General features: G+C 34.8%; 1 protein-coding gene across 1 annotated transcript; it reads right to left on the bottom strand.

The window, feature by feature from the left end:
- Positions 1 to 9,468: 9,468 nt before the first annotated feature.
- Positions 9,469 to 25,351, bottom strand: FLU (Tetratricopeptide repeat (TPR)-like superfamily protein). The gene is made up of 4 exons (XM_011625317.3): positions 24,767 to 25,351; positions 20,381 to 20,552; positions 19,218 to 19,535; positions 9,469 to 9,876 (listed from the first exon to the last, which is right to left on the bottom strand). The coding sequence occupies exons 1-4, from the start codon at positions 24,944 to 24,946 to the stop codon at positions 9,674 to 9,676; spliced, it is 873 nt and encodes a 290-aa protein (XP_011623619.1). The 5' UTR covers positions 24,947 to 25,351; the 3' UTR covers positions 9,469 to 9,673.
- Positions 25,352 to 25,986: the final 635 nt, after the last annotated feature.

Below are 25,986 nucleotides of genomic sequence, written 5' to 3'. Positions count from 1 at the left end.
AAAAAAACTTTCGAAATTCCCAAAATTAGGAAAATTACTCAAAAATACCAAAAATAGGAAAACCCCTTATAAAATTCCTAAAAATTAGGAAAAATCCCAAAAAATCCCAAAAAAAATAGAGAAAATCTCAGAATTCATATTCAACTTCTATAAACCATACCCTTATAAAACTAAGGAAATTCTCCTCTAGACCCCGAGAAAGTCCGACAACTTTAAAAAAATCTCTAGATTGAAAACCCTAGAGAAGATAGAAACCCTAGCCTCCTGAAGTCCTGACCCCCAAGATTGAGAAAACCTAGACCTAGAGCACAAAAACTCAAGATCAAAACTAGAATTATGGCACAACAACCCTAGATCTAACCCTTTACGCCTGAAATTTGCTGGTCAATATCTAAATCAAAGAGGCAAAGATGACCGGTTCTGATATGGGCGAGCCCTCGAAGGCTCGACAATCCTGGGCCATCCAGCCCGGTTTGGTGTTATTTATTCCTCTCTCTTTCTTCTTCTTCTTACTGTTTTGCTTCTTTTGTTTATCTTTTATCTGTTAACTTGTATTAAAAATCATATTTTAATGCTCTGGATCATGTTGGCTCTGCCATAGATCTGAGAGTAGATCTGCTCGTTTCTGGGTAGATCTGGCCTTAGATCTGAATTCGATCTGTTTCACTTTCTCTACCACTTTATTTACATCTTTTTAATTAGTTTAAGGTGTTAAAATTTGAGAGATCTTCATCGAAAGATCTATCAGATTTGCATCGTAAACAAAAATGATAGTCTAACTCAATGTGCTTTGTTAGTGCATAAAAATATGATTAACTATCATGTAAAGACCATTAATATCATTGGTCAGGGTTGGATACGCCTCACTTGGGATTCCTCGGGGACCCGAGTCCAATAGACCCCCTCTCAAACAACCGCCTTGACCTCACAAGTGTGTGTGCGACTCGTGTGCAACGTGCAGATAGATATGTCCAACTTGTGAGAGGATTTTAAAGCGATGAAGAGATGAGGTTGAGCACCTACCTCACCGCGGTTTGAATTTGTACGATAAGCCCGGCTATTGCCCTCTTAGATCAATGAACAAAATCCCTCCGGTTGTCCAGCAGCAAGGTTTGAATTCGGCCCCATCTCCAAACTCGATATCTCAGCTGGACTCCTTCTTGAAAAAACTACTAATGAAATCCGAATGGAATGTACTTCGCTATAATGCGCCTTTTTATATGTGAATGGCTCTAGTTTTTGGGGATAGAGTGTGGTTAAAGAGATAAGAAAGAGAGGGAAGAAAGAAGAGATAAAAAATGGGTAAATGTGCTTTAAAAGAGAGAAGAAGAAGAAGATGATAAAAAAAGTGAAGAGAAATTATTATGAATAAACCTTATAATAGCTTGGTAGCTATAATAAATAGTAATATAAGTGGATCCCAGCCATCAGATCTTCATCGAATGGTTCAGAATGCATATCAACATGGGAATTTTAATGTTTTTTCTATAAATATGATTAAGATGAAATTTTGGGTGTACATACCTAACACTATTGCGCACCAAATAAAAATATAAAAAAAATATTTTCAATAATTTAAGATAAACAAATTACCTCCGTCATTTTTCAGAGGTATTTCGATAACTCTATATTTTGGAAAATATTTTTTATATATTTTTATTTTTTAGTACACACATCTAAAATTTCATAATGATCCGATTTATATAAAAAATATTAAAATTCATAGAGTGATATGCAATCTAAACCACAAGATGAAGATCTCACGGCTCAAATTCTACCTATATTACTATTCATTATAGTTGACCAGCTATTATTAGCTTTTTCCATATATATATATATATATATATATATATATGAATGGATGCTGTCGACCTACGAGTTGACTGCTATAGTGTCAGCCAATGGCCCAGATTTTAATCTGAACCGATCTGATGGTCACAATCTTGTTTCATATTTGAATTTTCTTTCTTTTTTTTTTCTACAAATCCAAATCACTTGACAATTTAGGTGTATATTTTACTCATCGAGGCTCACCTAATAAAAATATAAAAAAAAAATAATTCACAAAATATAAATTGACCAAAATACACCCAAAACGTTTCAAAGGTCTTTTGGTCAAGTTATATTTTTTGAATTATTTTTTTAATATTTTTATTAGATTCTAATATTGTTTAAGAATAAACGCTAAAAATTTCAAGTGATTTGGATTTGTACAAAAAAAAATAATTCAAATACAAAATGAGGTCGTGGCTATTGGATTGCGCCCAGATTCATTTATCGTTACTTTTTATTTAAAAGATTATTTTAATAGGTAACTACACCATTAAGTGAGGGTAATTTTGAAATTTTTACAAAAGTAAAATCGCATTTTTAAATTTAATATCCTGAAACTTTATTTGCAGAATGCCCTTGTCTTTTAGAAAAATATCAACTTTACCGTGATGGATATGAGAAAAGTAAGACTTGTTTTCTAGTGATATTTACAAAATTTCCCTTACTAATGAAGATATCACAAAACAATAATTGTCTTAAAAATGAACTGCAAAGTTTGTAAATCCACCATTCACAATTCATAAACCGCAAAGTTAGTAAATCCACCATTCATAATTCATTCTATCATTAACCTTTGTAATTCTAAGGGTTGTGAACTTTAGATTATCCCATATATATATATATATATATATATATATATATATATATATATATATATATATATATATATATGTGTGTGTGTGTGTGTGTGTGTGTGTGTGTGTGTGTGTGTGTGTGTGTGTGTGTGTGTGTGTGTGTGTGTGTGTGTGGGGGAAAAGATTGTATGCACGAGGTCGAGTATGTGGGTTGTATACGCTAACGGTTGGGATCGCTCATCGCAAATCGATGGTCCACTTCAAAAAAAAATTTCCCTGTGCCTCTCTCTCTCAACTCTCTCTATGCCCCCCTCTCTGCAACTTTCCCTGAGCCCTTCTGTCTCATCGTGCCTCTCTCTATGCCCCCTCTCTCTGTAAACCTATTTGAATGTACCATTTGAAAAATCGAAACCCCCAAATGTGGCCTGAGATACAAATTTCTAAAAAAATTTCTATACTCTGTGTAAGATATTCAACCATTGAAAAACTGAAACCCCCAAATGTAGCCACGAAATATGTGATCGATTAATTTGTACAGATCACAAGCCAACATAAGCAAGCATCAATCATCCATAAGCAAGCATCAATAAAATAGCATCTCTCGTCCATAAGAAAGCATCAGTAAAATGGCATCATTCATCCACAAGCAACCATGATAAAATGGCGTCCATAAGAAGCATCAGTCAAATGTAAAATGGCATCCATAAAAAGCATCGGTCAAATGTAAAATGGCATCTATAAGAAGGATTAGTAGAAAGTAAAATGGCCATGTTAAAATGGTGAAGTATCAGTAAAATGAAAAATGGCCATCCATACCTGAAAACACGTGATTTAGATTTCACAGAAAGATGCCTGCTACCGATGAGAGAGAGAGGGCGTGCTTCATATTTTTGAGACAGGCAGAGGGGGCATAAAGAGAGAGAGAGACGTGATTTACTGATGAGAGAGAGAGGGTGTGATTTACTGATGTGTGCTATGCTTGCTTATGCAGAGAGAGGGGGCATAGAGAGAGGGACGACATATTCAAATAGCTTTAAAGATAGAGGGGGCATAGAGAGAGGCACGATGAGAGAGAAAGGCGTAGGGAAAGTTACAGAGAGAGGGGGTATAGAGAGAAGAGGTGCAAGGAAATGTTTTTGTTGAAGTGGACCGTCGATTTGATATGAGCGATCCCAACCGTTGGCGTATACCCACATATGTGACCTTGCGCATACAATATTTTCCTTATATATATATATATATATATGTGTGTGTGTGTGTGTGTGTGTGTGTGTGTGTGTGTGTGTGTGTGTGTGTGTGTGTGTGTGTGTGTGTGTGTGTGTGTGTGTGTGTGTGGTATAAGACCAAGGGGCTAGATCCATAGCTTAAAAAAAATTCCATTCTATTAAAACATAAGGCTTTAAATACATGAAGAACTCAATACTAAATTGTGATATATGAATTCCAGCCTTCAAAATTGGTCTGTACCAACCTTAATAAAAAAAATTACCACTCTAATAGGTCCCTTAGATATCCCTTTCTCAAAATACAATTAAGCTCAATACAATGTCCAAATACTCAAATGTACATCTCTACAACATATTACAAACTTATGCTCAAATTCATCAATCTATAAAAATTACATAAGCATCTCTTCTTCAATATTCATTCTCATCATATGTCACATTGTCTTATACACATCCTATAGTTACTCATAACAATCAAATGGGATTTCCATTTGCATGAACAATAGAGTATAACATTATAGCTCATATCACAAGATTTTAAGAATAATCTCAATATTCACATAACATACTCAGATCTATCATTCATTAATCACTTAATAACATTAAATATATCAAATTAACATGCAAATGATTATGGGGGAAGCCATGGTGCGAACCCCTTGTGCCCGGCCCACAATCGAGGCTTTTGAAGAATTAATTTTGTCCCAAAGATGAGTGCAAGAGTGGTTTTATAATCTCAAGATTATCAATTCAAATGGGAAGCTTGAAACATTTTTAAAATAACTATTAAGGCCCAATGAGAGATTAAAATGATGGATATCGGTTTGCAAAAGAGAATAAGAGATATTGTACTCAAAACGAGCCAAATATGAACAAACTACTCCATATAGTCCACCGGTCCACCAAACTTTTTCTCAATGTAAAAAGACGAACTCTAACTCAACAAATGGACTTTTAAAATGGATAATAATTATCTGAACTTGAATATTAATAAATATATACTCAAGAAAATTTGGATGGAAAGGATCTATGAGAAACTACATATGAATTATAAAGCAATCAAGGTATTGAACTCATGATCAAAGTTAAGAGAAACACCTTATGTGTCTAACTTAAAGATCATTCTAAAGCAATGGAAAGGGGAAGCTAAACTTCTGTAAACATGAATTTACAGCAAGCTTAGATCATGAGAAAGTGAAGCAATGAAGGAAAAACTCACAAATACATGATACCTTGATGGTGCCGTATGATGGACTTGACCTTGTAGAAGGAAGGGACTCCATAAAAGATCATCTTCTAACCAAGAACATGAACCCAAAGGGGCTCAATGTGGAGGCCTAGTTTTGATCTCTTTTTTATCTCTTTGATTCATGAAAAGTGTTTTGTTTGGGTTTGAATTTGGGTTCTAAGTGTATTTATATAAAGTGTATAAGTTATGAATTGATCATGACCCTTGATGCACTTCATCAATAGTATATAAGAGGCTAATTATCCTAACCACTCATCCCTATCCAACTAATAAAAAATAGATGAGATTTAAGCACCTTATCACCTCATAAACCTTAAATCAAAGCCACATTACCCTTTTGTCCTTGTCCCCATATATTAATTCCAATCAAATCCAAAAAGGCTTTACATAAAGACCCCTTGAGTTTTTAATAAATCTATGTGCAGAAAATGGTCAAGGGTAAGGATATTTTGGTAAAAGGTATCAATCATAAGGCTGGGTTGTGACACCACCAATAGAATTTACTCAACCCACACCATTTACATGCACCTTACACATTTCACACGAGTCACATCAATGGGGCACTTCCACATGAAATGTTCACAAGGCATGTGTCCCATATGGATAACAATATTTTAAAAATATTATTTTATTTGAATAAGTGCTTTGGTTCTACACAAGTCAAGCATGTCACATGTGTGACATTTAAGCATATGACAAAAAAACCAACATTAAGTCATAGTCATAATTAACAATATAACAAGGTTTGAAATAAATAATAAGTAATCAAGAGCCATAGGGTCTCCCTTGGATGGGAATTTGCATCCAAATAAGGGGGGCCCAATGTGAGGGGTCCATGGTGCCACGTGGCCATCCTATGGCTACTCAGTGCCACATGGCATCCACATGGACGTCATTGCATAAGTCTGAATAATTTTGAAAATCACATTTATTTGTGATTTAAAAAAAAAAAAGGGAGAAAATATCTTATTATCTCATGTTTTTAACTTCTATATCTCATCAGACCTAAAAATTGAAAATATTACTTGTAAGCAAAAAGACTCCATCTTTTCTATCTTCCAACCCCCTAAACCCTTTTGACCATGTATTATTGACCTCAACAACTTATGAAACGACTCTATCTCTCTCTCTTTAAAACTCCATCTCTCCCTCATATCATTGTCTCTCTCTCTCTCAAAACTCCATGTCTCTCTAAAACCCAAACTCCATCTCTCTCACATCATCGTCTCTCTCTCTCAAAACTTCATCTCTCTCCCTAAAACTCAAACTCTGTCTCTATCTCCAAAACTCCATCTCTCTCTAAAACCCAAACTCCATCTCTCTCTCTAAAACTCCATCTCTCTCTCTCTCGCATAAGAATGTGTACTCGTATTCAAACTCAAGCTAAACCCTTTGGCTAGTAAACTCATCGAGAAGCGAAGAGAAAGAGAGATAGAGTTTAAATAAGGCGTCATTTTAGTATTTGTTTAGGTCAAAAATTTATGGTCCTGGGGATTGTAAGATAGAAAAAACATAGACCTTTTACTTACAAGTAATATCTTCAATTCTTAGGTCTCATGAGATATGGAAGTTAAAAATAGGGGATAAGGAGATATTTTCCTAAAAAAAAATTCTCAAACAATTACAATAAATATTTAAATCATATTTAAACATCATTTATCATTAAAAAGTATGTGAGATCTCAAGGCATTGATTCTAGGTATTGAAGTACTCCATTGAGCTAGTCCCGAATGATGTTTCACCGTGTCTTAAGTTGACCCAACGAACCTATGCTCCAAAGTCTATGACATGGACACATAATTGGTCACATCAAAATAACTGAGCTAGTGATTCTCACCATCCTACTTCTCAATGAATTACAGGTGTACCCCTGTGGGACATATTACTACTATATTACAGAGGTGCTCTCAAAGTACATGTGCATTATCTCTTTTAAATCGGATAAAACTATAGAATAGTGGCTTCCCCATACGACTGTGGCTGCATATGTCATGGAACGGTTTCGTGCCAGGATATGGGCTCATATCCTATGAGATGATCATTCCATACATGGCGAATACTCTATTAAATATTCGGGTTATATTATTCTGGATTAGATTCTCCAAGTTCTGGCTTATCACATCAACTATGAGGCATTCTAATCAATATAGTCCTGATTGAAAGGTGACCCTCACACCTCCCTCAGATATTACTCTCTCCAAAACACGAGTTCTTAATGCCTCAATGAATCTGGGCCCTAGTATACCAAGCACCCAAATTCAATCTTTTTCTCTAGCTCCCACTGAGTGCAAGACTTTTTGCTTCAAGGCCTTGAAAGGCCACATAGCCAACAATATATATATATATATATATATATATATATATATATATATATATATATATATATATATATATATATATATATATATATATATATATATATATGGGTGTGGTTTCCCTAAGGTTGCAACCTGAAACAATCCAATTAAGGTGCGCCTTCAAATTTTATTATAACATATAATTTTGATGTAAAATATTTTTAGGATTATCTTAAAATCTACTTTCATATCTAATTATAAAAATTTAAACTCCAAAAGTAGTTAAAATTAAGTAAATCCATAAACATATGAAAATCTTGAAAATGGACAGTGTAGATAATGTGTTGTAAGATGCACTATTTATGGGACTCCAAATCCTTTTTTTTTTCCATAATCATATATCTCAATGTTGAGATGATGAATTAGAGGGTTTTTCAACACTAAAACAACTTTTTCCGATGGATTTTTGAGGTACATCTATGGTTCTACATTATAAGGTTGCAACTTCATATGAACGTTTTCCTTATATCTTTTGATTCTTTTTGGCATACATACCAATTAGTTTAAATTGCAATAGATATCTAATTATCATGAGTTGTTTATTGCAATAGTTTTAATTTTTTAGACTAATATTTACTTATAAGTAAATAATTTGTTTGCTAATATTATTTTAGAAAAATAGTATAATAATAAAAAAAAAAAAGGAAAATAAAAGATAAAACACAAAAGTACTTAACCAAAAATATTTAAAAAATAAAAGATAATTCCTTCTATATTTTCTTTTTTGAATTTTCAGTTTATCCAATTTTTAAAATAATACTTACTTATAAATAAATATTATATTTTCCAATATAAGTAAAAATTTATTTTATTTTAAAAAAGGGAAATATGATAGTAATTAACCATAAATGAAAATTAAAGATGTAAACAATGCAGTTAAAATTATTTTTTTGAAAAATAATTATGTCATAAAAGATAATTCCTTCTATATTTTCTTTTTTGAATTTTCAGTTTATCCAATTTTTAAAATAATACCTACTTAGAAGTAAATAATATATTTTCTAATATACGTAAAAATTTATTTTATTTTTAAAAAGGGAAACATGATAGTAATTAACCGTAAATGAAAATTAAAGATGTAAACAATGTAGTTAAAATTATTTTTTGAAAAATAATTATCTCATAATACAAGTCAAATAGAATTATAATCGTTTTTTGAAATTTATATGATATGTTTTTGTATTTTATTGTTTCTAATTGTCTAGAATAATACTTACAAGTAAATAACAAATTTACTAATATAATTAATAATACTTCTAAAGTAGGATATAGGATAATATAATTGAAATATAAAAAAGTTACTACCTAATAGAAGCCCTTATGTGAAGAGGGATCCAAAAAATTCTCTCCCAGTACCTTTCTATAATTGAATATGCTACTTCAAAATTCAAAATTTATTTTAGTGGCTAATATTTAATACATGTGCAGCACACGTACGTATCACTAGTATAAGTGAAATACGAAACAATGGTACAAGAAAAGGAAAGAATTTTGAAAAATTGGTTTCCAACTGATATGAAAAGATTTGAGATAATATATATAGAAGAATATAGTAGACAGTTAAGCCAAAAAGTGCAGAAGAGAAGCTTCTGACGATACAAACCTGGAGTTTACAAACAACCCTCAGATTAAAATTGAGTCTCCAAACTTCCAGGTTATGCCAAAAAGGGATCGGTTCTAGACTTCAAAAAAATTGGGAGAAGGCAAAAATAAAAAATTGCAAACAACAGACTTTGTAGAGATCCAGTTGTATACAATAGGGTATCTACTTTCGTTTCCTTGTTTCATAAATTTGCTTTAGGTAATAGCGACCGAGGGGCTTACCCACAAAAATATTAACCAATAAACAAAGTCAAGAAAGAAAAATATAATAAGAACAAAAACCTTAATGAAAACAGAAACCACAAAAAAGAGGCTAACAAAATAGAGACTAAAAATGTGATATGCAGAAGGAGAAAACATAAATGAAGAAATAAAAAGATAGAGCAAATGATACAAGTGCAAAATAGTTGTTTCCAAGAGGCACAAACAAGCTTCCTTAAAAAATGCATATATGTGAAACGCTACAATGGTTGAAATTTGAAAATTGGGGTAACCCAAAAAGGGAACTCTACTTTAAATGGTTGCTGAGATTGACTATCAGTGAAGTCTCCAGCACAAATCCAAAGCCTTAAAAAAGAGAAAATGATTAATAGGAATCTTCAGAAACTGCTGTCAGTCTGTTTCTAACCTAGCTATGTACTTGTCATAGAATTTTGCAGCTTTTTCCAGATCACCGAGTTCAGTATAACAGTCAGCTATTGCCCCATAGGCTTCAGTGTTGCCTGAGACCTCTCCTTCTCTCTCTGAAATGGCCAGTACCATGGAGTGATACTTGATGGCTTCCCGATACTTTCCTTGTCTTTGTAGAGATGCTCCTATGTCAAAATTGATAATGAAAGGAGTTAGACAATGAAAGATTCTGATCTGTCAATATAATGAGAAAACGCTGTCTTTCTCCATGGTTTGGCAAACTTCAAACGCATTTTCCACTTTAAAAGTTGAATGACAGTGTCTTGGAAATATTCCCACAGGTTCATGCATCATGCTATTGAGAAATCAACTTTCTGAAGGCAAAGGCATCAAGAAGAGATGTTAGGCCATGATTGTCCAAATCAACTTGACCTAGTTCATTTATCAGTGTGTGTGTATATATACATATAAAGTTATATTAGCACATGGGCTCAAAATGTAGCATAAGTTACTTCGAACAAGAGGGTTTCAATTGCAACCCAAATTTTTCACACACGTTCATCTTATTGAAGAGATCTAAAAAAAAAAAAAGAATTCACAAAAAAAGGGGGAAAATGAGTCCCTCGTCTTCAATGAACATAGCCATTCATTCGATGGATGATCGATCTGGGCCTTCAAGAACTCGTTGTTCATTTTTTTCATTAAAGATGTATGAAGTTTGAGCTCAAAAGAAATCCCTCAGGCTATGCAACCATCATCATCATCTGAGCATTATCCCAACAATTTAGGGCTGGCTATACGAATCCTGTTTCGTCATTATGCTTTATCAAGAGTCATATCCTCAATAAAACTATAAGTCACCATATTGTTTCTCACTACTTTCATCTATATCCTTTTGGGCCTTCCCCTTGCCCTTTTAGAATCTTCTACTTGAACCAAATTGCATCTCCTAACTGGTGCTGTATTAGGTCTACACTGCACGTATCTAGCCCACCTAAGCCTATTTTCTCTCATCTTATCACCTATTGAAGCCACATCTAAGTTCTCTTGAATATATTCATTCTGAATTCTATCATTTATTATCTTGCCACTCATCCATCTCAACATCTTCATCTCAGTTACATTCATCTTATTAATATGTTATTTCTTGTCCGCCAAACATTTTGTCCTATAAAGCATGACTGATCATGCAACAGTCCTATAGAACTTCCCCTTCAATTTCATTGCTATACAACGATCACATAAAGCTTATATTGTAGCATAAGCAGATCCCTCTAGCTATGTATTTACCGAAAAGGCTTATATTAAAACATAAGCTTGTTGGCTTATATAATCTTTTCCACATAAGAAACTTATTCTTTAAGCCAACAAGCTTTCACTGTAGCATAAGCATGTTTGAGCTAGGGCGGATTGTTAGACCCCATATTTTGCACACATGCTCATCTCATCAAGGTGACTATAAAAAACTAAAAATAAAACACTAAATCCCACAACGTAAGGGGAGAAAATGACTCTACCAATTCAACAAACACACACCATCTATTTAACAAATGATCAATCTAGGCCTTCAAAAAGTAAATCATATAGTAATGTAATGAAACAGACCATCAAAAACATGTTAAGGGCATTTGTTTGACCCCAGATTTTAAACATACACTATTTGGATCCTGATGAACAATCTCAAAATAAAAAGTTAATGAAAAGATCCTCTAAAGATACTCTAAAAAGTGTTTGTTTAATCGGTGAGCAGGATAGAGATCAGAAGCACGAGAATCGGAAAGTTAAAAGATCCCTATGGTTTGGAGCATTTATCCGTACCAGTGTATCAAAAAGCGTTAGGCGAGTCCTAGGCGGCCTTGGTGGTCCAGGCCGCCCAGCACCTAGGCAGCCGCCTAGGCGAACACCCAAAACCTGGGCTGCTACCCAGTTGAAAAAAAGTAAAAAACATACCAAATTACCAATATACCATATTTCAAGTTGAAAAAAAAAAGATAGACGTCGAGAAGAGAATTTTGATAATCCATAATGTTAAAACAGTAAACTGTAAAACCATACAAGGGTAGGATATAAAAGTCAACACTCAACATAACAGAAACATATAGAAATTTAGAAAATATACAGTCTAACAAAAGTAAACACTCATGACTCAACACAACAGTCAACAGACTCAATACTCAACACTCAGCACCAAGAGACAAGTCTTCAGTCATCGTCATCATCATCATCATCAAATTCGAGGCCATCATTATCAGAGTCATCTCCCTCTTCAATATAATACTCGTCCTCCTCTATTTCTTTTGAATCTGCCTCTTCCCGCTTCTCTTCTTCTACCTTCCTCTTACTAGAATGTGCAGTCTGTGCAGATGAGGTCCTAGGAGATTTGGCTGTTCTACCTTTCTCTTTGTGTTTCTCTGAACTCAAATATTGTATAATTTTCTCCTTGGTAGCCTCAAGAACATTTTTACACGGGGCAACATCCCCCTTAATACCGGCAAGGTGCTTTTTAAACCGATAAAGGCCCCCATTAGTATCTTTTCCACAATAATTACACTTAACACGATTTTTATCACTTGGATTCGGGATATAATCATACTTCCAACCCAGATCACCACTCCGACTAGAACCGGGACAAGATACTTCCATAGAACAAGGCTTATTTTAATCCTTTTCTGGTTCTTCAAAATTCTAGAAAATATCTAATCTCATCCCGAACTGCTTCAAGAACCTTTGTACAAGATGCAACATTACCTCTAACACTAACAAGGTGTGTTTTGAATCGGCTAATACCCCCATTGGTAACTTTTACACAAAAATTACACCTTATACAATTTTTACCATTTGGTTTTGGGTTGTATCCATACTTCCAACCCGGATCACTTCTTCTAGAAGTAGCAAAAATAGAAATAGATTTACGACAAGGATTTTGTTCTTGTTTTTATTTTACATAACTTATAAATTGTTTAATCTCCACTCTGATAGCTTCATAAACATTTTTACAAGGGGTAACATCCCCATTAATACCGGCAAGATATTTCTTAAACCGGTTTATACCTCCTTTTGTATCTTTTTCATAAAAATTGCATCAAACGCAATTTTTGTCATTTGGATTCGGGTTGTATCCATATTTTCAACCCGGATCACCACTTCTACTAACTCCTGAAGAAGACATCTCAAAATAAAACAAGCAATCTAAAAAATGCACTTACTTTGGTTGCTCGAACTCCAAACTTTGATAAATATATAAATATATTCATACATCTTGATGTCGAGATGCTCAATTAAAGGGTTTTACAACATTAAAACAACATAATCCAATGGATTTTTTAGGTGCATTTGTAATTCTACATTTTAAGGTTGCAACCTTCTATAAACGTTTTCCTTTATATATATACTATATTTGTACTACATTTATATATATATATATATATATATATATATATATATATATATCTACACACTGCATTATTAATGAAGAGAAAAATCAAGGAGATTGGATTCCATATTTAGGGAGAGAAAGGAGAATACATAAGAGTAGATGGAGATAAAAATCAAAGAGAGAGATTATGAAGATTTGTATGGGTAAACATATAGGATTCCATCTAATTCTAAATAAAGATAACATCTTCATTTATAGTAAATTATGCCAAAGGAATACGTATAGAAAGATAGGCTTGAGGAGATGCCCACGTATTTAGAATTGACTTAGACATGTTAGTCAATAGATAGCGATTGAGTTAGGAAGAATAAGAGCTATTGCCTTGGGCTTTACGATTTACAAACATGAGCCATGAAAAGTTAATGAGAAGTATTTGGGGGTGAAGTCCAAGGGCAATGTGGTAAGTCTCTCTCTCCTTCTCTCTTTCACTAAACTATTGGCTTGGGCTTAATGAATTTCCATACATGAGCCATGAAGAGTTCAACGAGAAGTATTTGGGGAGTGGTCCAAGGGCAATGTGGTCTCTCTCTAGACAGAATGACGTCTTGGAATCTCTTTCTCTTGACTTTACATAGAGAGTGTGAAGGTTTTAAGTCGCTCTCTAGGGAGTTGCTAGGCCTTCTCAACACTTGCCGGCGTGGATGTGATAACCAAGATTGATACAGGAAACCTAACCTTTCTCTCTGAGAGCAAGAGTTGATAGATTGTCACACAATGAACCTAGGGTGCAATGGTGGTCTCATGGACTACGCTTTCTCCTATACAATGGTGAAATCCACACTACGAAAGATTATCCTTATCTCATGGGAGAGTCAAAATACCAAGAGAAGAAGGTGAGCCTTTTCTTTTATTTTAATACACTTTTCTCAATTTTAGATTGCTCGAAGCTAGAGATAGACACATTGAAAATTCAAAGCACGTACACATTTTCTCTTACTCTCTTATCTTTTACCATCTTTACTAGGTGTGGAGCATACACCATGACATCCCCGTTGTTAATTGTTTCTACTATGTTTGTAGTTATTTTTAAATAAGTTCTCTGCATTATTATTTTATATCTTCATTATTTTATTCCTGCTTTTTATGGTTATTGCTATCTCAATCAATTCTTAATGTCATTGTTTTTTTTTTTGCATGCTTTACTATGATTAGTTATTTGTCGTTGTCGTTGATCTGCTATATGAAACATTGTTTGTTGTATAAATTTATCATTGTTCATTTTGAATTCATTAATCTATTAATCTTATTGTTTATTTTATTAATCTTATGATGAAGCTCTTACTAGTGTACGAACAACTAGTGGAGAGACGAATGAGTTTTCAGTGATAGTAGGTCTATATCAAGGGTTAGCATTGAGCTTGTACCTCTTTGTCTTAGTTATGGACGACTTAACGAGACACCTACAGGATAAGATACCGTGGTGCATGTTGTTCACAGATGACATAGGTTTACTTGATGAGACCCAAAACGTCGTCAACACAAAGTTAGAACTTCGGAGGAATGCTCTAGAATCCAAATGTTTTAAAATTACTCGAACTCAGACAAAGTATATGGAGTGCAAGTTTAGCAATAATAGGAGTAGAGACGAGGAAGTAGTCAAGATTGACGGCCAAGAAGTACAAAAAGGGTCGTACTTTCAATATCTTGGGTTGATAATCCAGGAAAATGGAGAGATTGAGGAAGATGTCGTACGTAGAATTAGAACTGGGTGGGCGAAGTGGAGATGTGCAACTGGAATTTTATGTGATTTCTGCATACCAATGAGGCTGAAGAGCAAGTTCTATAGAACAGCAATGCGACCAGCTTTGTTCTATGGTATGGAATGTTGAACGAACAAAAAACAACATTCCCATAGAATGAGTGTAGTGGAGATGAAGATGTTGAGATGGATGAGTGGCAAAACAAGATGGGATAGAATTCAAAATAAATCTATTAGAGAGACTTTAGGCATGGCACCAATAGGCGATAAAATGAGAGATAGTAGACTTGGGTGGGCTGGCCATGTGTGGCGCCGACCAAGTACAGCACCTGATAGGATGTGCAAGTTAGTTGAAGTGGAAAGATTGAAAAGGGTAAAAGGTAGGCCCAAAAGAACGTGGTTAGAAGTAATCCCAAAAGATACGGGGACTTATGGCCTCATTAAGGATATGGCCTTTAATAGAGCAGAATGGAGAACCAAAATTCATGCAGTGGACCCAATTAATTGGGAAAAAGCTAAAATGATGAAGATGATTGTTTCTTCTTTTTGTTGTCTCTCATTATAGTTGTACGTGCAATGCACATAAATCTACTAGTATATAAGAAAAAGATACCGAACGCTACACAGTGGTAGTGCTCAAGAAGTCCCCACCATCCACTTTTTTTAACTTGAATGAACAAGTAGGTACAAATATTTTGCTTCCTAGTGACTCTCTCCCCTCTTTCCCTCCTGCACTCTCCCCCTCTCTTCCTTTTCTATGTGACCCTCTCTCTCCCTCCCTCCCTCCCTCCCTCCCCCTCTTTCTGTCTCTTTTCCATTGAGATGGGCTCTGAGGAAATTGAAGAAAATCAAAGCAGGGAGATTATGCGTTATAATGGAGAAGTTGAAGCTTCGAAGGACAAATAATTGAAGGAAATAATTGTGAATTTAAAGTATAGATGGAGCTTTCATTGAGGAAGATCATGATGAGGTATACCAACTTGTCCCCACTAGACTAGTAAAATCTACGATAAAACATAGCAAATTGAATAGATATCTGTGGATTGAGAGGAGGAATACAAGAATATCGGTGGATTCCAAGTTTCCCTCATTAAACTATTGTTTAAGTAATCATCAAAAAATGAGATTTGCATATTTCCAACATCTTTAATTCCCTCATCTATGCTAACCTATGCATCAAATGGATTCCATGACTGTTTTGCAGTTTAATAATTTGAGTATACGATTGTTCTTTGTCTTGGTCTCCCCTACATTTCTATCTAGGGTTTCGTTGTTTTGAATATTATCCAATCCTCTCACTATCATTTTTTATTGTTAGAGTTCATGATTGATTCAAGGCTTTAGTTTTTTAACATGGTTATTGGACTATTTTTTGTGATTCTTTCTTCATTCGTCCCCCTCCATTCTCTATTCTTGAATAAATGGTTTCTAGGGCTGATTTAGGGTTGTAGAGAGATGACAGTATGGACAAGGAGGGGGGGAAAGAGAGAGAGAGAGGGTATAGAAGGAAGAGAGTGTGTAAAGAGACAGAGTGCAGGAGGCAGAGGTTAGAGTGTTTCTCATGCTAGAAAGCAATATACTCAATCCCCACCGTCCATTCAACTTAAAGAATGTTGCAAGTGCTCAGTAGGATATATATATATATATATATATATATATATATATATATATATAACTTTTAACTTATGAAGGTGAAGGACAAGTTCTATAGGACAGCTATGAGACAAGCTTTGCTTTTTGGGCGGAATATTCAACGGTCAAGAAACAACATACCCACAAGATGAGTGTAGCTGAGATGAGGATGTTGAGATGGATGAATGGCAAGACAAGAGGGATAGAATTCGAAAAAAAAAAACATCCAGGAGAACATAGATAAGGCTCCAATAGGCTATAAGATGAGAGAAAGTAAACTTAGGTGGGCTGGCCATGTGCAGCAGCACAAGCCCAATTTAACACATATTAAGAGGTGTGAGTTAGCTTAAGTGAAAAGCTCAAAAAGGGCAAAGGGTAGGCCCAAAAGGACAGCGTTGGAAGTAGTGATAGAAGATATAGGGACTTATAGCCTCATTGACGGTATGGCCCTCGATAAAGCAGAATGGCAGACCAAGAATTTTGTAACCGACCCCAAATTGTTGGAAAAAGGCTCTAATGATGATCATAATATATACATATATATATATAACACTTTCCAACACCTATTGGCGAAGTGAATAGTATTTTTGCCCCCGAAGCAGACATAATAGGTTTGTTGCGTTTTAACGTGAAAAATCGACCGCCACACTATGTCCACAGACATCGTAGGTCCGTAGCAGTCAATTTTTTCCTGCCATCCAAAAAAATCAAATGGTGGTCAGCCTATAGGAAAAAATACTATTCATTTTCACCTATAAGTGTTGTGTAGGACTTTGCTATTTATATAAAAATATATATATAAATATATATATATATATATATATATATATATATATATAAATAGAGAGAGAGAGAGTATAAGACCATTCAATTCTAGTACAAGAAAGTAACAATTAGACTTAGCCATTGGATATGAATCCGACATATTAAAGTGCTTCGTAACTTTCAAGAATTTTATTTTAGACCTCATGCCCCCGTCAATGACATGTCCCCAACCATCCGATATCATATCTAGTGGTGAATAATGATTCTGACTTTCTTATATCAAAAGTGAATGAGACCATTTACTTTTGATACAAAGAGATCACAATCATTATTGACCATTGGATGTGAAATCAAATAGTTAAGGATGTGCAATTGATTGGGCACAAAGTCCAAAATAAAAATTTCTTAATGTTGTGACACCCTTCAATACATTGGACTTTACATCCAATAGCTAAAAATGATTGTGACCTCCTTGCACCAAAAGTAAATAATTTCATAGTATACAAATAATCATGAGTCATAATACTTGCAAATACTCATCAATGAATTTCTACAATACTTATTTATGAATAACACTTATAAATAATCATGCGTGAATTTCTACAGTACTTCACTCGTAGCTCATCAGCATTCAAAGTCCATGAGACCGCCATAATTACCCAATAGTATTTGAATTTACTATGTATCCGATTTATCTGAAATTTGGGGTGTGTACATAAAAACCATCTCGCACAAAAACAAAACATCCAAAAATAAAGGACAAAAATGCTCCCAAAACATTTATAGGGGTAATTTGATCATTTTATGAAAAGATTTCATTAAGACCATAAACCAATTTCTACACTTTTAGGTTATAGGTAAAAAACACCTAAAAATTTTGTATAGTTAGGGAATGTTTGGTAACTGAAAGCTGGGGATTCCCTGGAACCTAGAAGTTCTAGTTCCCTGGATGATGAAACTTTTGATTTCCGAAAGTTCTCATATACTTATTTGATAACTTGTTTGAAAGTTCTCAAATATATAGAATAGGCTCCACCGTGATCTAAGAAAGCTTCAAAGAGATTAGGTTAATAGAGAGAGAGAGAGAGAGAAAAGGAACGATTAGAGAGAGACTACTTAGAGAGAAGGAAGTGAAATCATTAAAGAGAGATTGACACATTTAGAGAAAAAAAGGAGTCAGAGACATACAAGTTAACTTTGAGTGATAGTATGGACACGATTTGAGAGAGGCTTTATAGAGAATAGGCACACTTAGAGAGGGAATGGAGTCAGAGAGAGAAAGGTCATAATTAGAAAGAGAATACTTGGAGAGAGAGAGAGAGAGAGGTACACAATTACAAAAGGCATTGGTAGAAGGAGCGGCTGGAATCAAAAAGGGCATGAATAACAAGTTAAGTGAAGTACCATTGGGGGATGAAAATTGTGGGTTCTCAATTGTTTGAGAATTAAAAATTTCCTAAATTCAATATCATGTAGGACTTCCTATTAAACTAGAAGTGCTATAGTAAACTAGAACTTCCAGCTTTTGGAGCGGGAAGTTCCAATTATAACATGTGCTATGGGAATTTGCGTGTGTGTGCTATGGGGATTACTATAAAACCGTTGCATAAAATCACTCCCAACATATATATAAATAACCACGACTATGGAGTACATAATGGTCTAAGAAGGGTGAGGGCCTTAAACTTTCCCTTAACTCGTCTCAAACCCAGGTAAAAAGGGTGGATTGTATTAGATAGGCAGCCAACATAAAACTTTATCAAAACTTCTCATGAATCCAGAGTATACGATATGGAAGGCCCAAAAAAAGATATGTTTGGAAGTAGTGAGAAAAAATACGGACTTATGGCCTCACTGAAGGTATGGCCCTTAATAGAGCAGGATGATAGACCACGATTCGTGTAGCTGACTCCAATTAGTTGAGAAAAGGCTTTGAAGATGATGATGATGTTTATGGAGTACAAAAAGAGAAGTGGATAGAGAGGAAACCAAACCTAGTCCTCGAGCTGCCTTCTTCTCCTCAATTGGATCACCCAGGCCTTGAGCAAGCTCAAGAGCTGCCTTGAACTCTGCATATGCCTTTTCTGGATCCTGATTTCTGAGAAAATTCTTGCCTGTCTTCAGATTTGTTACAAGCCTCTCCTTCCTTGGGTCCACGATCACTTCTTTTTCAGCTACTCGTCCAACTGGGGCATAGCTCAAGTTGGGTGCATATGACTCTATCTTAGCCTGCCTTCTTAGAGCTGCATTAATTTGGCGAAGCTGATCATTCAAGCGCTCCAGTTCTCCTCTTCTCTGCCGAGCAAGCAATCCTGAAAACCCAGAATTCGGTATAAGCTCAAATAAAGTACTTGCACTAGCATGACATTATGTGGAAGAGGACCTATGAACCAAAATACCATGAATGTCTAGACCTTTATGCATCAACTTCAGTTCTCACACTCATTAACATTCTGTGACTGTCTAGTGTTCAACATTCATCTCAGCATCCTAAAATCCATCAGGATCCTAAATGCTTCTGTTGTAATCCTTGATGGTCATTATCAATGTTGGGTCCTTGACAAAGTTCATGATACATTATCACAATGAATTATCCCTGAAAGCATATGTGTATCAAATAGCTATATCCTGCCAAAAATATCAATTGAGTTTATAATGAGCATATAGCCCTTTGAAGGTCAAAAATTCCTTAATCTATTATAACCCCTTATCACATGGTCACCTTATGTGTGCTCATGTTTTTAAGTTCCTATAAATGAAATCTAATGTTTAATGAGTAAACAATGGTTCAGGTAAACAAGGGTTCAGGCTTCTGAGCAAGTGGACTCTTAATACACATACATCTATCCAAAATTAATATTAAAAGGCCTTGTGTACTATGTCAACATTTGGGTGTCCTACAGTCTGCTAGCACCTGAGCAACCATTCAGGATTTTGGAAATTTGGATCCCCACTCATAACACACATACTTTAAAACTGCTGTTATGAAGACTGACTTAGGAAATTTCGATCCCTACTCAAAGTCCACACAAAATATAGAACTGCTTATTACAAAAACTGACAGGAGCGTTAAGCGTAGGACAGGTTCATGAACCATAAGAAGTCATGCATTTATTAGTTCCTAGTAAGAAAAACGTTTGTTGGTGGTGTACCTTACCTCCAACAGTAGCTCCGATGAGGGCTATGGCAAAGAGTAAAGGCATATTCATATTGAAGACGGAAGGATATTCAGCTTCACATGTTTCCGCCAAAGCTTCCAATGGCATGAAGACTGTCAATGAACTCGCCATTAAAATGCTTTCCACAGGAATGTTAAATGATCCCAGGCTCTGCACAAGTCATTAGATCAATCATATGGCTATTGCTTGCTCAGTACATCATAACATGATGCAAGTGAAGCATAGCATGATGTTTGCCATACTTCAGAGAGTTAATATATACTCCAATCAACTAAAGTATTCCGCAAGAGAAAACCACATGCTTGATCTAATAAAGCCAAGAAATTGAACAGTAAATTCATGCAAATATTACTATGGTAGGAAAATAAACAATTTCAATGGCTTAAGAGACTCAAATCTAATTGCAGATGGAAAATCAACCACAACAAAGGAACCCCAGGTGAAGTTTTGCAGGCTTTGCCAGGCAATACAAGGAAGATGAACGTCATAAACCCCTAAGACCCTAAGGATAGAGATTAGGATATGGATCCAACAAATTCCCTCATTTTATCTCAAAAGGGCAGGACAATAGAAATGAAGTTTTGCAGATGGTACACTTAAAAAAGTTTTCAGAAGCGTAAGTTTTCTGTTCCTACAAAGATCTCATCTCCAGTTTGATTTCGCTTAGATCCAAAGTTCTTGAGCTCAAGATTCATGGACTCAGTAAAGGCATTGTTTTGTTTAAATGATTCTATTTGTTCATGAAAGGTTGTCATATAACCCAAATTTAGTTATGAAGTTGTTCTATTCATGGAAGAACGATGTAGAAATATATATAAACAAGAACCAAACCCAAAAAAAATAGACATTCCACCTACAATGTTATTGTCTAAAATGTTGGAAAAAAACTATGGAAATTGTAGAGGCTGAAAAAAGTTGTTTGGGACTTTTCTACAAATATTCACAAAATGAAGGAGAGGCACTTGATTGCTCTTTTGTTTAAACTGCTAGCAGGAGATTTTTTATATTATTTCTGATTTCTAGTGGAATGGATGTGTCATCTTCTTCTGTGAAAGATAAGAAGCTTCCAGAAAGGGTTTCTACTATGGAAGACGAAGTGAGTTAGCATCCAAGTGGATTACATAAAAAAGAAGTTGACAATGAATCTAAGAGAATATTTTAATTGTCTTTAAGAACTGTGGGAAGAGGAAGAGGCTTGAGGAAGTAAAAATTGATTCAAAACACAAATGTTTATTACATTCCTCATACTGTTTTTCCCTACAAATTGAGAGGCATCGGCTTTTTGATAATAGGCGAGTTCATGATTTGTGCATTATGCTTGATGGTTATTGACAACTGCAGCACCAGGACCCAGGTTTAAATCCCATTACCGACCTGCCGATAAAACGAGATAGATAGATAGATAGATAGATAGGCTTTGGTTGATAATCAAGAACTTATATGTCCTTCCCAAGATGACAATGCCAACGCAGATTTTTGGAAGTGTGTTATTGTAAGATATTCAGTCGGTTGATTTGGATGGGAAGGAAATTCCTCATCTTGGTTGATGGAATCTTCAGAGTTTGGGAAGGGCACATTGCAATCTAGAGTTGGTCCATTCAATGAACTAGATGACAATAGAAGATACCTTCCAATTATTTCTCATGTACTTATTGGAAAGGAGAAGCATGAAGTTCTTCATAAACTTTCTCCTCTCCTTTAGATCAAGAGGAACCTCAAGCTGGAGAGTGAATGAAGCAAAGATGAAGTTTGACAATCGAAAGCCCAAGCAGTCACGGGGTTCGCTAAAGAAGCGCCCATACAGCTCCATGCATGGACAAGTAAGAGACCAACCTTCTAGGCGCTTTTTTTTTTTGGGGGGATTTTCTAGGTGCCTTCTTAGATATTTTCAAGTGATCTTCATCAATTTATTTTGTTAAGTGTGCGAATTTAAATGTATGGAAAGTGGAAAGTGGAAATTTGTTGCATCTTCTATGGGTAGTTTTGGGATTTAATATTTAATGTATGTCTCACTTGTGCTTGGATGTTCTTCTTTTAAGTTTTTCTTACTCTTTGCTTGCCTGATTGGTGTTGGTTCCCTACAAGGACTTCCTAAGAGGTCAACAGCCTAGTGTGTCCTTTTGGATTTCCAAGGATTGTGTTTTATAATAAAATGAATGGAAGAAGCCCGACTACCCCACAAAAGTTTCTCAAAGGAGGAAATAAGAAAGTCACTATTTAGAAGGGGGAAAGGTTTCTATGCTTCCCCTACAACATAGAAGTTCTATCCTCCCCCTACCATCCAGCCGTCCAATTTTGATGAAGAGAGCCACTTACCGTTTGATCTTAAATCCGACGTCTCAAAGTATTTTATTCTTAGTTTTTTTTATACAAATTGTATGAATATGAAATTTGATACGTCCCATCTTCTCATTGGGGCACACCTATAAAAAATATTAAAAATAATTTTTCGATAAAATATAATGACCAAAATACCCCTTGAAACTTTCAGGGGTATTTTGGTCATTTTCTTTTATTGAAAATATTTTTTTTATGTTTTTCGCTAGTGGGAATTTAATAGAGGAATGGACGTCCAAAATTTGGTGTCAAAATAGTTTATAGAAAAAAAATTGAAAATAAAATAGTGTAGAGATGTGATATTGTGATTAGGGCAATCTTAGCCCTCCATTCAGAATGGACGGTTGGATAAGGGGGAGGATAGAACTTCTATGCTGTAGGGGAAGCATAGAAAGCTTGCCCTTTAGAAGGAGCTTAGGAAGTTCAATTTGTCTTTTAGGCACCTAAATGATGTAATGAGGTTAGAACCATTAGGCAATTGGAAGGCTTCAAAACTTATGGAAGGTTCCATAATGTTACTCTCAAATTTGTAAGTTTTCTATGTAGGACTTTGTGTCATGTCTGATAGTGAAAGAACTTAGTGTGAGTTGCAAATTCAATTTCTTAACAATATCTTGGTTTCCAAATTACTAACATGCAAGTTCTAGAAATACCAAAAGGTTGATTCTAACAATCCTAGTGGTCATACTACATAGCTTCTTCAATGGATTCAAAACATATTGGGGAACTGTGAGTTCCCTAGATCATAAGCCCATGCATCTTTCGGGTAAACTGGAATTTTTTTACTTCTATAAAGAAGCACAAGCTGTCAAACAACAATGATATGCCTAGCTCTACCGATCAAATCCCCAGCGCAAGCTTTGCAAGATGCACATTGCTCTGCATAAGCTAATAAACTAACTCCAACTTAAGCGAGTCCCAAAGGTAATATGTACCATACCAGTCAAATTGATTTGCAAGTTATTGGAAGTGACTGTAAGAAAAGTCAATCACATTGCAAATGGAAATTAAAATTGTTATATTGTTGCAAATGTTCAAGCAAACTTACGCGTACAATATATCATTGAATGTATATTCCTGCCATTAGCCAGCCATATTGCCCTCATGATCCATTTGTTGATAAATGGCTCTTAAAATAATTGTTCTCAATACTCTTGACGATAAATAGATGCCGTGGCAGTTCCAAAGGTAGCTCAACACTTAAGAAATGCTTCAAACAAAGTCATCCTCCTTGAGCTTTTAATGTATGTTTTCAGCAAAATAATGCAGACATATATCACGCAACATGGCATATGGTAGATTCACTAATTTCTTCTTGAGACAATACCTTAAGTTGTAGTTACTTACAATCCTTGCAGTTCAATTAAAACCTAGTTTGAAAAGTAAGTTAGATGAATGCATTCCTCTTCAAACAAGAAGATAAGAATCATTGACATATAGAAAACGGATACTGGCCCTAAAATACACAGATTAATGAAGTAAAGCACTACATGAATAGCCATATATTTGTGGTTTTTTTTTTTTTTTTTTGAAAAAAATCATATATTTGTGTTTTTTCGGAAAGAGTCTGACCCTTCATTTTAAACTCTAGAAATACATTGAGAGAGCGAGAGAGAAAATCCACAACAGCTGCCATACAGGGCATCTATCCGAGGATAGAATTTTTCAACTAAGGCGCATACAAATTAAACAAAATAACAACACCCAAACTTTGGAACTCCAAATATTTCGAATTTCTTCAATGCCCACATCCACAAAAATTATTGAATAAAGTAATATTCAAACCCCTAAAAACATCTAAAAAAAACTTCATTCCGACAAGAAACTAATTAGAAACCATATTCACAAAATTCAAAGACTGAATAGGCAATCATTTACATAAACAGAGACATGTTGCATTGATTGAAATAAACAACCATCAAGACATTTTCAGCCACCTATCTATATAACCATTCAAAGAAATCCATTAAACTCTACTAAAGAGACTCAAAACTTTGCAGATATTTCATATAAAAAGATCAACTTACAAATTGAAGTCTTTTCCCGCATTGTGGAGGTAAAGAAGCCAAAATTCTGCTCTGCAATGGAAACCCATTACACTTTCTACTGAAACTTGACGGGAATCCATTGATTTTGTCGACTGTACAAAACTTCCATTTCGAATTTAGAGGAGGGTGTGTGGGTTTCACACACACTATTAATCCCATTTGGGGTTTCAATTACGCGCTACAGCAAATGAACCATATCCATGTCGAGTTGTGAGCAGAGAAAATGAAACATACGAAGAATTTTCACATTGGAACAAAATAGATAGGATAAGGGAAAATGACGGAAATGTTACTACTTTCCACCAAAGTATCCTGAATACCTCTTCAAAGGTCAATACTGCCCCCCATATTTTTAGAAAACGACCTATTGTGCCCCTGAAAATCACGAATTCCCAACTATCAATCGAAAATTCTCTAAAGATGCCCCTTGTGGAATCCATTTTTAAATCTATGGAATTTCTAATAGGAAAATTTATACAAGGTTGCAACTTTATATTGCATAACCAAGGTGCACTTTACAAATCTAGTAGAAAAGAGAGATATGAAGTTGGAAATCTCCTAATCGATCATTTTGACCTCGAGATAGATACATATAGAGAAAAATCAAATCCAAAAAATAATGCATCTTGTAACAAGTTATCTGGATCATTTATTTTTAAAATTTTCAAGTATTTATGAATTCGTGTGATTTGTGCCCTTTTTAGATTTTCAATTTATATGTTGAACAATAGCATAAGGTAAAATGTGTGTCCTTGATCAATCGGGTGGTATAAAGAGACTATATATAATTGTGTACATAAGAATTTGTATAAGGATCCTTGAATGGATAAATGAAGGATGTGGTTCCGGTAAATCGCTACAATAAACTAAGGTTGAACCTTTACAATAAGGCAAGTATACAATACACAATTAGTTAAAAGGTACAAGATGTCAAGGGTGTCATGGATGTCCTTTATAACATCCTATTATTTCCTCAACACCCTTCCTCAAGATTGATGTTCAACTAGAGTGGATTGTCAGCTTGTCTCGAAGAGCATGAAAGCGAGTCGTGAACAATCTTTTTGTGGAAATATTAATGATTTGTAGAAAGCCTGGAACAAACTACACACACAAGGATCCCCGAGCCACATGCTCCCTTATGAAGTGACAATCAATCTCAACATGCTTAGTATCGGGGTGAAGAGCTAGATGGAATGCTA

The sequence above is a fragment of the Amborella trichopoda genome, chromosome 3, assembly GCF_054954075.1.
Source record: "Amborella trichopoda isolate Santa Cruz 75 chromosome 3, AtrichopodaSantaCruz75HAP2 v2.0, whole genome shotgun sequence".
Lineage (NCBI taxonomy): Eukaryota > Viridiplantae > Streptophyta > Magnoliopsida > Amborellales > Amborellaceae > Amborella > Amborella trichopoda.
Note: the sequence above shows the minus strand (reverse complement) of the source record. Positions and strands in the feature narration are given on the sequence as shown.